Here is a 14,378-nt window from a genome sequence, read left to right as displayed (position 1 = left end):
TTATTATATAATAATACTTTATAATAAGAATATATAATTGCATAAATGTATTTACAATGAATACTTAATAAAATATATAATATATAATTAATAAAATTATATGATAAATGTACAATGTTATTAATTATATAATATAAAGTATTATATTAATATTATGTATAATATAGTGATATAAGTATTGTAGTAATATATTTTTAATAGTGTTTAGTGGCAGAAAATCCATGATTTTCAACATATTTACAAATAACTTTATGAATAAAAGATTAAGGAACACTGGCTACTATAATTTTACCAGAAAAGGAAAATGGTTGGAATGAATAAAATGAACCAATGGAAAAACATACATATATTGAGCATTTAAATAATGTATATTGAAAAGGGATGTTCCAACCTGAATTTGCCAGAGTTAGTAATATTCATTCAACTAAAACAGATTGTCATATAAGTAAGGAAGATAGATGACAGCCTTGTAAGTCCTTTAAAAAAAAATGGTATGTGTGTTTCTCACAACTTTAAGAGCATTTAAAGGGAAAGAGTTTGGATTCCTTTTTTTTTTTTTACAGAATTTGTTAGGTTAATAGCAGGGTTTTGCAAGGGCATCATTCAGAATTGTAATTTTCCCACGCCAGAGACTTATCTGAGACACATTAGCTGTTGTAATCCCATCAGTAACAATGATTGTGTATGTGTGTGAAAGAGAGATCTCCACAGAACTCAGTCTGAGATAGTTAATTATCTTAGGAATCTTAGGAAGCTGAAGGTTTAACTCTAGGCTCCTAATTCATTTTGAAAGAAAACTGTTATGTTCTCACCTATTTTAATATGTGATATTTTTTCAGATGTGCTTGTTACTATGTAAAATAATCCTTTCCTACCTGTGGACTGACTGTATCCAATGCTACAGAAGAATTTGGCACATTGGCACAGAAAAGCCACACAGCAGTGGCACGTAGACAAATTTATGCAATAATTAGTTGGTAATGTGTTAGGTAGTTTTATTTTCCATTTATATTAGGAAGAGATTTTGTCGTTAAAAAGAACTAATCAAACTGCTGATTATTGGATAGTGAATGTAGCCATCACCTTGTTTTCTTGGAATTGAACCAAGGTAGAGTAATTCTATGCATGAGCTACTGTAGAAGCTGTTTGGATTATCCTATCTAAAAATCAAGGGGGTTTTTGCATAAAAGAATTCTTACACTGTTATGTAGAGCAGTGCATCTCAAACTTTATGTATACAAATCACCTGGGCATCTTGTTAAATGTCCTGATTCATTGGGGCCTGAGATTCTGCATTTGTAACAAGCTCCCTAGTGATGCTGATGCTGCTGGTCCATGGACCACTCTTGGAGTAGCAAGGATAGAAAGAACTGGACCTCAGGTGGAGGTAGGACAAGGTGAAACCAATAGTGAACCAGAAACGTGGTTATTTTTTGTGTCCCTTTGAGAAGAGAAATCCTTCTTACATTTCTGCCAAGAGTAGAAGTAGACTTTGGACCACTTAGGAGGGTCGGTTAGTGTACATGGACAAAAAGCCTAAGATTATAGAGAACAATCCCCTTTGATACAGGTATACTCCACGTCTAAGCTCTCACCTGATGCTAAATTGGAGTGGTCTCCACTGTGCACTCAGAGAATGAGGGTGAAAAAGGCAAATAAGATCTAACTATTATTAGGACAATAGTTTTGGCCTCATGGACCCCCTGAAATCCTCTCAGAAACCTCCCTGGGCCACTTTGAGAAATGCTGGCATCCAGGAAACTACACATTGTATGTGCATGCATACTGCGGGTAACAGGGTAAATTTATAGTGAGAGGAGCCAAAGAATCAGTAAGTATCTACAGCATAGATAGTTTTGCTTCCTCCCTATTTGTAAGCCCTTTTTAATTGTCCTGATTGAAACTCTTGACACTCCGGACAATGTACATAGAAATGGAATGGAAGGAAATTTGTTCAAAATACCCCTGGTGGCCAAGTAATTGGAAAGTTTCTATTTGGAGGAGGTTCTAGCAATTAACGGTGGAGGGATCCAGACAACACTTAGAACAAGACAAAGTAGGTCTAAGCACATGGTCAAAAGATACTGTTTCCTGGAATTGAACCAAGGTGGAATAATTCTGCTCACGTTAACCAGTTGGCCTGGTTAAGAAGGGATTGGAGACACTGGTTGTGTGGTAAAGAGAATTATAATTTGAAAAGAATTATTTTTCTGTTACAGTAATTGTAATAGATTATGCAGTTACATATTCACCTTCTCTCTCTATCTTCCTCGTTAGTGTTACTGGCCAGAAGGAACCTTGGGCTGGGAAAAGGGACTGTCTGAGCTGAGAATTGCAGCTCCTGTAGCAGCCTACTGCTTACTGCATCTACTGCTCTTCTTGTGCTTAACAAAGTCCCAGGAGGATTGGGCTGGCCCAGGAGTAGTGAGAGCAGAACAGAGAACCAACATTGATTAGAATTATTAATATTTATTGAAACCTAAAATGTGCTGATTTTAAGTTATAAAGAAGTAAATTGTTACTTTATAACTTAAGCACAATGCCATGAATATAGGTAAACTAACCAATCAAAGTATTACCTTCTTAATCAACTAGCTCACTCAAGATTCTTGGGATACCCAGAAAAGAGGAAAAAGTGAAAATTGTGAGAGAGGAACCTTTACCTTCAACCATAATCTTGTCCTGCTTCCCTAGTAATGCTGAAATCATTTGCTGTAACTCTCCTTGAATACCAGCAGTTATAGGCACACATACCCATGAATAGGAGGGTAAATCACGTGTAATTTAGTAAGAGGGCAAAAATAAAGCTAAGTTTGAAATCAATCATAATGATGAGGCCAAAATTAACTTGATTTGAGTCTTTGGACCCTTAAGGGGACCAGTCTAGGTTGAAAGAATCTCAGGAACACAGAGAGTAAAAAAGATAAAACTAGGGAAGGGGGCATAACCTTACCAGAAAGGTTCAATGGAATCACACTTATTCATCGTATTCATTGCTGTAGCAAAAGACACGGTGCCCTGGGTTCCATTCAGCCATCTTATCTTCCTCGAGATGTTCTAGACTCACTCCTGACTACATCCTAGGGTTGACTGAGTCAGCACAATCCAGACAATAGTCTACACCTGAGTTAATCGAAAGCCAGGTAAAGGTTCTGATCACCAATTAGGATTCTGCACCCACTTCCAATGTGTGTGGGGCCGGGGGAGGGAAGGGGAGCGGGTTCCACACACCACCAGTTCTCCAGACACCAGTTGGGTGTCCCAAAACCAACTCAATTCTGACCTTATCTGCCTGGAGGTAGCATCAGATTCCACAGGTTAAGGGCTCAGTCCTACAAGACTGCCCCTCCCCTACACTTCAGATGCCAGTGGCAAGTCCAGGTTGTTACCTGTGCTTCTGACCTACTGGCTATAGATCACAGCTTCCCATGACACCCTCCTTGGGTTCTATTAATTTGCTAGAGCAGCTTACAGAACTCAGAGAAACATTTTACTTATTAGATTATTGATTTATTGTAAAAGGATATAACTCAGGAACAGCCAGGGGGAAGAGATGCATAGGGCAAGACATGGGGAGAGGGTGTGGAGGTTCCATGTCCTCTTGGAGCCAGCATCATTCTCCCAGCCCCTCCAAGTGTTCACCAACCCGGAAGCTCTCTGAATCCACTCCTTTTTGGGGATTTTATGGAGCCTTCATTACACAGGCATCATTGATTCAATCATGGACCCTTGGTAACTGAATTCAATCTCCATCCCCCCTCTCCTCCCCGAGGTCAGGCAGGGTGGGACTAAAATTTTGCACCCTATAATCATGTGGTCAGTTCTCCTGGCAACCAGTCCCCATCCTAGATGAGGTCAAAAAGTAACCCAATTAACATAACAAAAGGCACCTTTGTCCCTCTCCACCTAGGAAATTCCAAGGGTTTTAGGATCTCCCTGCCAGAAGCAGGGAGAAGACAAGATGTAAATTTTTATTATAAATCACAGTATCACACTAGGAACTAGTTAGTTAGGCTGTATTCCAAGCTTGCTTGTAATTTTCTTGTTTCCTGTAATAATGTCTCAGCCGTACGAAAATATAACACTCTGTAACACTCTTTGGTTGAAAAGAAAGCACTTAGTTTCTAAACATCCTGTATGAATCTCAGTGTCCTATTTCTTCTTCTCTCAAAATCCTTGAGCTCTACCACAAGTACTGCTGGTGTATAAACCTCTAGCATCCCACTCCTCTGCAGTAGCTAATCATAGTCACATATAGGGAGTTTCAGCAATGAGTGAAGCAAAAGACTGAGAAACTAATGTTAGGTTGTTTTGGTAGTCTGATAAATTTTACAAAACTTACTATTTGAGTAAATGCTAGGCAGAATTAATTAGAATCCGTTAGGTGTAATTTTGCTGAAATTCTAGTTTTTGTTATTTTTATCAAAATATCTTGAATGTCAACTGTGAAAATTTTATTTTTATTATGGATGCTTAAATTCTGTATCTGCCTTCACAAGGCAGATGAAAGCTCTATTTTAGCTCATCTATGGGCCATTAGTCATTTTGTGTGGTTTGAAATTCCCTTATGTGGGGTGTTGTTTTAATATAAAATATTCCTTATTTCTATGTTGGTATGCGAATTTTTAAAACTCTTTTCTTAGTTGACAGAACACTTCAGAGGTGTTTGCCTCAACTAAAACTTATAAAAATAAGCTTCTTAGAAATGTCCAGGACTGCTTCCTAAACAATTTTGCTAACTAAATATACACTGATTGAGAAAAAGTAGTAGTAAGTACTACCTCTTAACTTATCAAGTAGTTAGATAAAATAGACTAAAGATTTAGAGAAATTGAATTGGTTGAATCATTTAACTTTTAAATCAGCTAATAAAGAAAATACATCTAGTTTATAATGGATAATAAATTTGCATCACTATTAGCTTAAATAGCTTAGATCATAAAATTGTTCTCATAATGAGAAAAGATATAGCTGGAAACAGTTCAAAATGTGAAACTTCAGAAACATAAGGTACACTTAGGAGGTAGGATTTTAAAAATATAAAGATTTAGTTATAGGAGGAAATTATAGTAGCTTTGGTTAGAAATACTATTTTCTTCTGATAAAAAAATAAAATGCTAGAAAATTCAGGAGAAATACTAGGAATCTAAAACCTTTTTTTTTTCTGAGGAAGATTTGCCCTGAGCTAACATCTGTGCCAGTCTTCCCCTATTTTGTATGTGGGTCACCACCATAGCATGGCTGCTGACAAGGGGTGTAGGTCGCACCCAGGAAGCAAACCTGGGCCATCGAAGCAGAGCACATCGACCTTAACCACTAGGCCACAGGGCCAGCCCCCAAAACATTTTTTATTTTGCTAAATATCTTGTTACAAGAAAAGTAACCTTTCTAAATAATCTTAGTTTTAAAGAAAACATAAGTGATATTTTATTTTTATTTTTTCCTGGTTTTTAAACTTTGAATGCTCAGTAACTTTCTTAAGGAGATCTAGTGTAGTTCTTCCCAAACAAAATTGGGGTTCTCTCGCCTGATGCCCCATAAACGGTCAATTAATTACAGCATCAGCCTTTGGGCAAAGAGATCAGCTTTATTTTGCAAGATTGATCTGCAAGGAGAACAGGGAGCATGTGCCCTCAGATTTGTCTCACCGATTCAGCATTTGGGGCAAAATTTAAGAGGTTAGGGAGAACAGGCTGGCATGCAGAAACACTGATGGGATAGGTGTTAACTGGTGGGCTTCAATATTTATGGTAAGGTTTAAAACATTTATGACAGGATTCTAAACATTTATGATGAGGTTCTAAACTTTTATGATGAGGTGCTAAACATTTTTGGTGAGGTGGGGAAGGAATTTTAACACCAGATCTTCCTGAATGAGGGACCCCTCGCTTCTGACGAGTCCAACTTTCAAGTTCTGATTGTGTCCCTGTCCTTGGGTTCCATGGGAAGGAGGCTCTTTGGTTTTACAGTCATTTCAGTTGAAGATTTCTTTTGCGCTTGCTCTGTCTACATGCCTTTGCAGATTTTCTGAAAGGCAGTTAATCACTTTGTTCATGAGATGGGCTCAGTTGAACTGGTCCTGGAGGGCCCTCGGTTAGATAGTTAGTCTGAACATTTAGGTGACTGAGTCTAAAGATTGTTTTCCATATTGGTTTTTTATGTTTATGCTTAGTCAGTTTTTAAAACTTTTTAAATCTCTTACAATATACCTGTCTTTTTGCCCCCTCAGCAATCGTGTGGAAGCATGGACAAGAGATGTTGCTTTCTTACTCAGACAAGAAGGCAGGCCTATGGTTAATCTTTTCCCTAAAAAGACGAAAGTAAGAGTTATGGAAAAGGACTGGAGGAATACAGACAGAGCAGTAAATTGGTTAAGAAAGGAAGCAATTAATTACACTCAACCATTTGTTCTGTACTTGGGATTAAATTTACCACACCCTTACCCTTCACCATCTTCAGGAGAAAATTTTGGAGCTTCAACATTTCGCACATCTCTTTATTGGCTTAAAAAAGTAAGTACACTATGTGCGCTCAAAAGTAGAAGTTAACATATCTGTATGTTACTGGTATTTACTCACTGTTTCTTTTAGTGTCACTTTTAAAGAAAATCTTGAAAATTGTATATTCTCATTAAATCAAACTTGACCGATAACTGGTTGACAAAAACAAAAGGGCAATTTGACAGAAATAAAATATGTTAAAACTTAGAAACCTACTTCTGAATTGAATATATTTTCATATAATATGTCTATAAAGAGAGAACTGAAAGACATTCTCTTAGAACACTCTCTTAGGAGTGCAGGCAGTGTTCACTTTGCACAGTTCAGGATGGTAAAAATGACCACACCAGTGGCAACTATACAGAGATCTTAATAATCCATTGGGAAAATGACCATTTTTCTAGGACTCTTAAAAACATTTGTCAAAAAACTAATTTATTTAATGCACTGAACTGAAAACACTTAGAGACGTTAAGAACTAAAGTGTTTTGGTTTTTTGTAACAAAACGTAGCAAGGGTAGTTTGAACAGTGCTTGCCTTCTCATTGTATAACTTAAGATACAGAGCAAGCATCTTCTGTATGTCCTGGCACATTGTCATATTCCTTTCTAAATTTGGATTGCCTTCCAACATTTTACCCTTTGCACTTTCAATGTCACGATATATTTCTGAGAGTTTCATTAATGTGAAGATTTTTCCCAGTATCACTTCGTCTAGGACAAGTTTATCCTTTTCTTCACAATGACCTTCCTCATTTAGATCAATGAGTGTGTCTTCAGTAAGTTCCTCTGGCTGTATAGCTAGAATGTATCAAATGGTGGCAGTGTCAGCATTCCCAGGTCAGCTGTTTCTTCTATAACTCCATTTACGTTTGATTCAAATTTCACTTCCAGTGTTACCACTTTTTATTTCTTTACTATACATTCGTCTTTGTTGACCAATTCCCTCGTTTGTTTATCCATTTCTATAATGTGTCACATTGATTTATCACTGGGAGACAAGGAGGCAGCACAATTACACCTTTTGCTGGTTGTGTGTATACTGGATGAAAGATGTGCAGTGAGTAACCACTGAGAGACTTTGAAATAAATGACCTGATTAGTCACTAATTGTGATACATATTTGTAATTTATATAGTGGTTTGTAGACTAAAGAGCTAGCAGATTATGAATGGGAAAGTTTGTACTTTATGCAATAAGTCACAGTTAATATACCTTGGTGACTAAAATTTGAACCCTGGTGGAGGACTTGTGTCATCCAGCTGTGGTAACTGAAATCTGTGCATATCTGAACCATGCAAAGGGAAGACTGCCTATGTTTTGAAATGTGTCATCTTTAATCACATTTAAGTTACTTTAAAAACTCTAATCAGAAACACTGTGTAGTGCACCTCTTTTAAAGGAAATAATGTCAAAGGTTTAGATACTTCATATCTTCTCAAAGGGTTCTTGCTGGCTTCAAGTTGAAAAATAGCTGGAGTTAGCACTAGCCTAACAAAATGAGTCAAGTAACTTTTTCTTATTTCCAAGTAATTTTATTGAGATCATAATAGTTTATAAAATTGTATAATTTCGGGTGTTCAAGTAACTTTTAAGTAAATTGTTAGTAGATATTTGAATTTTTTAAAGTTACGTGACTAAAAGATATATAAGACTGAAGTCTAGTCTTAATTGTTTTCACAAAAAATGTAAGCATTATATGCATTGAAAAGTTGTATTTGTTTTTAAAAAATAATTTGGCTATCTCACTAGATACTGGCTTTTATACTAGTGAACTATTGGGAAAAAGGAGTCTAGATCCTTAGGTTGTTGATTCTGCAAGCTGAATTGATCACACAACTATATTAAAGTGCTTGGACACTTTTTCTGGACTACACTACTATCTAATATAGCTCATATTCTTCATTGACATGCATAATTTTTAAATAATTTTCTCAACTGTCTCACTAAACAGATATTGATGTGTTTACACATTTTGTTCTTGCTGGAAATATTAACAATTTGTTCCTAATTTATGTATTTGATTTACTATTTTCTTTACATAATTTATGACCGTTCTTTTCTACTAGCCTAAGTAATTAAATGTTGTCTAGTTTACCATACACACTTGTTGGAGAGGAGGAATATTACTACTTTGCTTTTCTCTCCTTTTTAGGTATCTTATGATGCCATCAAAATCCCAAAGTGGTTGCCTCTGTCAGAAATGCACCCTATAGATTATTATTCTTCTTATACAAAAAACTGCACTGGGAAGTTTACAGAAAAAGAAATTAAAAATATTAGAGCATTTTATTATGCTATGTGTGCTGAGACAGATGCCATGCTTGGTAGGTGGTGTAATTAATAAGCTATGATATGAAGAAAAAGCATAATATTTTTCCATCCAACTGTGATCCTGCTTTTTGGTGACTTATATGAACATCCTCAGATCATTTCTCCTAACAGTTGCTTAGATTCTTCAGATTTAGGATTATAGGACTCTTGATACATATAAAAATTATATAATATGCATTATTAATAATACAATAAAAGCTTCTCAGTCCGAATTATTCATAAATCAATAAATGCTTAGGTTTGTTCATACATAAAGAAAAGCTCATAGAAGGCTATCATCTGCTTGAATCAAAACTTTTTGCTGGCTTTAATCAGGATTCAGTTTTCAGCCAAACACAGGTACACATGGACAGATAACTGTAAGGCTCCTGTTCTAGGAGGTGAGACAGTTGAGTGTAGAATCTTGTACTTCTCCCAGACTAGTAATAACTCCATTCTCCCTAGGGCCCCTAGAGCAAGGCTTAACTAAAGCTGAAAGCAATTTCCCCGTGTATATTCTGGTCCAGACTCAATGAATTTCCTTCCCTATTTCAGCTCAAAACCAAACCTGCCTCCGTAAAATGATTGTCAAGAAAGTGTTTTTTTCCTACTCACTTGTAGAGCTATGTCACTTTCCTCTTCAGATGTAAAGAGACCTTGGTTTAAAAAAATATATCAATTTTTATAACAAGTCATTTTCAGAAACCGTATCATGTGTTTTGCTGCACTTTGGGTGGAGCATAATTGCATTAGTGAAGTGTGGGTAGCACCTCTTCTGTACACATAAACCTTGGGAGTGAACAAGTGAGTTCACGTTAAAAAGCATTCATTGGGCAAAAATATAAAAGTATAAAGCAGAAAGCAAAAAAGCCATATGGATAGATTATTTATAAAATAGCAAATGTATGTATTAAAAGATTCTCAAGGACTTTCCAACTACTCAATCTTAAAGGCAAATAAGATTTTAAGTAAGTTTGTTAACTGAAGTCCACACACATGTTGAATTGTATTTTGATATTTTCTGATGTTAGTGATATTCACTGGTTTGCACCCTAGGAGTCGCTTTTGAAAGTTTGCAGCTATGCATTCGTCCATGTCTACCAAAGTGAAATAGTAGATAATGTTGCTGCAGGGAGTATGGGAATACTACTCGTGAAGTCTCCAGGAAAAAAAATGCAGCAGCTCACTTCAAGTTACAAAGTTTGTGGAATACATTGTATCTCATTGTTAAATCTACAACTGGTCTGGTCACCAAATAATATTTGTTACTGTTCACTGTGTTTGTTCAACAAAAATTGAGTGCCTGCTAGCTATCAGGCACTATGTCGGGCACTGGTGGTACTCAGTTGAGTATTATTAAGATATGACACATTAATTAAAAACACTTGAAGCTCTTACCCCACCTCCGAGCATTCATATTCGCTGCTCCCTCTGCCTGGGATACCTGTCCCTTTGCTTTTTTACATAGCTGGCTATTCTCAGTTTTTAGCTCTCAGCTCAAATACCACCCCAGAGATGTCTTCTCAAGCAACGTAAGTTAGTATACCAGCCCCATCATCCTACGTACTCCATACCTTATTATCTTGTTTGTTTACATTTTAATCTTTAATGATTCCCTCTATTTACTTGTTTACTGTCCATTTCCCTTGAAGAATGTGAGCTCCCAGAGGGCAGGGACTTCCGTCTTATTCAACATTGCATCCTACGTGCCCAGCTTTGCATCCACAGTTTCCGGCACGTAGTAGGAACTCAGTAAACATTTACTGAATGAGTGTAAACCCCAGCAGTTATAGCATGTTGTTGTAACTACAGTAGGTTACAAGTTATAGTGGTCTTGGAGGACAGAGTGAGTCAGTCTACCTGGAGGAGCACGAAACGCACGGAGGTAATGCTGAGCTAGGCCATAAAGGAAGAATTGGAATTTACCAAGTAAATGGTGGGAGAAAGGGCATTCGACGCAGAAGGCAGAGTTATGTACAGAGGCAAGAAAGTCTAAACTAATTGTTATTAATTCGGGGAGTTCTTAGTAGTTTAGGATGGTGAAAGGTAAAGGTCCAGAGGTAGCTGAAGGGTATAGACAATGGGAAGATGTGAAAAAGTTTTAAGCTGGGGTGTGACATGATCAGATATTTTAGAAAGATAGCCACCAGAGTGAACAAGAGATATTGTGGAGGGGAAAGAGGAGTGGAGGCAAGAAAACCAATTAGGAAGCAATTACAGTTGTCCACTTGAAAGAGCCTGATGATCTGCACTCCATAAATAACTCATAGAGCAGTGTGTCTTAGTTCTGACTGGACCTCAGAATCACCTGTGGGTTTTTCCTAATAACAATGACCCCTGTAGGCCAGATTCAGGAGCTGCCAAAATAGACTTGACTCTTCCCTGGGCTGTGCCTTACTGTGTTTCTCTTAATTGCAATGAGGAGGAAGTTTCAGGGCACGAAGAGACAGGGACTGTGAGAGGAATTTTACCGTCCACTTATTCCCTGTCCAAGAATATGTTAAATCACACTCATATACCGTCTGTCCTGCTTCCAGCCCTTCCTCAAAGGTGGGATTTCCATAACCCTCAGCCAACTTCATGCACATGATCTAGCTATTGGGGGTTTACGGGGAAGGGTGGCAGGGAGGAGGAGTTCTGATCCCTCTTTTCACCTCCCACTGGGCAGAAATTGCGGGTTGGTGGTGGTCGTCCCTTCATCCTCTGAGACGTGTATGGTACTGACATGCAGATTTGTGTTTCTTTGTTCATTTGAGTCACCAGGGGGAAATTTTTTCCCCATTCTCTGATAGAAACGTGGAAAGCAAGCTAGCATGGTCTCCAAATGAAGAAACTTATCCCACGGGTATTATATTTTCTTCTTCCTCTCTCTAGTCTATCAACTGAAGGGCAGGCACATGGAACTTGGCGTAATTTACTTAAGAACAGTAGATAAGAGTAAGATGATAAGAAGCATCCTGACAAACCCTTGTAGGGCAGAGTTGTTAAAAGTTTATTGTGCTAGAATAAAACGTGAATTAAAAGCTAATTAAGATTTATCTTGATTTGTATTGTAGGTGAAATTATTCTGGCTCTTCGTCAGTTAGATCTTCTTCAGAAAACTATTGTCATATACACCTCAGACCATGGAGAGCTGGCCATGGAACATCGTCAGTTTTATAAAATGAGTATGTATGAGGCTAGCGCCCATGTTCCGCTCTTGATAATGGGACCAGGAATTCAGGCCAACCTACAAGTATCAAATGTGGTTTCTCTTGTGGATATTTACCCTACTATGCTTGGTGAGTAATTTATACAGCTTTTGATAGTGTATCTACAAAGGACTTATTTTGTGATTCTTCTAGCCAATTAGGAGCTTAAAATAGGTATAAAGCATAATCTATTAGAATTCTAAAGTTCCTTTTTTTTATTAGCTTACCTGTAGTGGTAGTATTTTGTATAAATCCAGTTTACACACACACAGTGTGGGATTAAATTTCTCAAATCAGCGCCTCAAGCCAGACTTCCTCTTCCCTTCCATTCTGTGGACCTTAGAAAGATCATATAAAAGATGATGATTCAAAAAACTGTAAACAGAAAGATATTGAATAGGAAAACCCTGGTGGGATTCCTGTTTTAATAAATGTACCTTACTATAAAGACTATTGAAATTTAAGATGTTACAATGTTTTTATTAAGAAGTCTGAATTTTTGAGTAGTTTTTTAACTTTAAAAGAGTAGTTTCTTTTCTATAAAATTACATTTTATCATATCTTATGATAGGAAGAATGTTCTAAGTCTTTTATAGTATATTATCTCTTTATCATTTTCTAATACTGGCAGAAAAGTGCCATTTTTATGAATAGGAATCCTTTATACTATTAAAATTGATATCATTATTTCAGAGATTATTCTTTAAAAATTACTCCTCAAGGGGCTGGCCTACTGGTGTAGTGGTTAAGTTCGTGTGCTCCGCTTCAGTGGCCTGGGGTTTGCCGGTTCGGATCCTGGCTGTGGACCTACACACTGCTCATCAAGCCATGCTTTGGCGGCAGCCCACATAGAAGAACTGGAAGGACTTACAACTAGGATATACAGCTATGTACTGGGGCTTTGGGGAGAAAAAAAAATTGACCCTTAAAATATTTTCTTCTCTAATAACCTAGTATCAGCATCCTTTAGCTCAGTTAGAAATAAAGGTAGGCTTGCTTTAAAATTAAAATTGTTTTGATTTTCTCTTTTAAATTTATTTTACATGAATTTTTTTCTTTTAATAGTTGATCTTTTTTGTAAAATACCTGCCTTCCTCTCACTTAAAATATAAATCCAGATTTTTTTGAATTGTGAAAATGTAATTATATAGAAATGCAATTGTGTTTAAAAGAATGCATAATTGCTAGTGATTTAAATTGCAAAACCTTCCTTGTTACAGGATCTTAATGGAGAGTTGGGAGGGGCATTCTACATAGACTATTTTATTGGCTGAAAAATATTGTGAAGTTGAAAAACTACAGTAAAGCAAAACTTGTGGTGTTGTATCCAAGAGTCTAGAGATCCTGGAGTCAGACTGCGTAAATTCAAATCAGTATTTACCAACTGTATGGCCGTGGGCAAGTTATTTAACATCTCTGGTCTTCAACTTTCTTATCAATAAACTGGAAATAATAGTGGCTATTCCTTAGCTTAGAACAATGCCTGGAACATGGTAAACAATTAAATGTTAGATATTATTATCATTAATACTTTTTATTCTTCTTAAGTTTGCCCTAAAAAATGTGCATAGTTTGCATCATTGCCATCCAGTCTAATCCCTTATCTTCTCATATGGTCAGGAAGAAATATAATCTTATTTCTGTTTGGGAAACCATCACACATATCCAGGTCTGCCTTTTTACCCATTTGTTTACTGTTTTAAATTTGTCACTCTTTATTAAGAATCCTGCAGTTACTTCCGATATTTGCTTATACTACCAAGAAAGATAAAACTTAACTTTAAATCGAATTAGAATGACAGATTTGCCAGAAGAAAAAAATATGAAAAGTGATTTTAAACAGAGATCAAAAAGCTTTTCGAAAAGCAGTTTAAGCTAAAGTACTTTTAAGGAAATCATTGATAAATATATGAGAAATGATACTGAGTTTCCTGAAGTACAGAAAAACTAATAAATACCTAAAGCATTTATTAAATACTATGGATATTTGACGTGGGTTTCATTTGTCAACATCAATTTACAAAGGTCTATTATTCTACCAGTAATAGACTGGACACAGGTCACCAGTACCTCATGCCTGGACTCCTGCAATAGCTTCCTAACTCCTACCTTCTGCCCTACCCACTTTTAGTCAATTCACCATATAGTAGTTAGCATCAGACCATGTCACACTTCTGCTCAAAATCGTCTAATGGTTTCCCATTTCACTTGGAGTAAAATCCAAAATCTTTTGTTGGGCCTGAGAGTCCAACATGATTTCTTCCCCTCCCAACTTATCTTTTACAGTTTTACCCCTCACTGAGCTGGCTCCAGCCCTCCAGGACTCCTAGGTGTCTGAGGAATGAACCAAGCAGCTTCCTGCCTCAGGGTCTTTC

At 36.7% G+C, this 14,378-nt stretch overlaps 1 protein-coding gene across 4 annotated transcripts in view; it reads left to right on the top strand.

The window, feature by feature from the left end:
- Positions 1-14,378, top strand: part of ARSK (arylsulfatase family member K) — a 51,515-nt gene that overhangs the window by 31,182 nt on the left and 5,955 nt on the right. For all 4 annotated transcript variants that reach the window (XM_046668279.1, XM_046668281.1, XM_046668282.1 and 1 more), the window contains 3 exons: positions 6,230-6,512; positions 8,655-8,826; positions 11,869-12,093. In XM_046668279.1, the coding sequence (XP_046524235.1) occupies positions 6,230-6,512; positions 8,655-8,826; positions 11,869-12,093 (680 nt within the window). The remainder of the gene's footprint in view (positions 1-6,229; positions 6,513-8,654; positions 8,827-11,868; positions 12,094-14,378) is intronic.

Source organism: Equus quagga, chromosome 7 (genome assembly GCF_021613505.1).
Source record: "Equus quagga isolate Etosha38 chromosome 7, UCLA_HA_Equagga_1.0, whole genome shotgun sequence".
NCBI classification, from domain to species: Eukaryota; Metazoa; Chordata; class Mammalia; order Perissodactyla; family Equidae; genus Equus; species Equus quagga.
The sequence above is the reverse complement of the archived record's forward strand: the minus strand, read 5'-3'. Positions and strand labels throughout refer to the sequence as shown.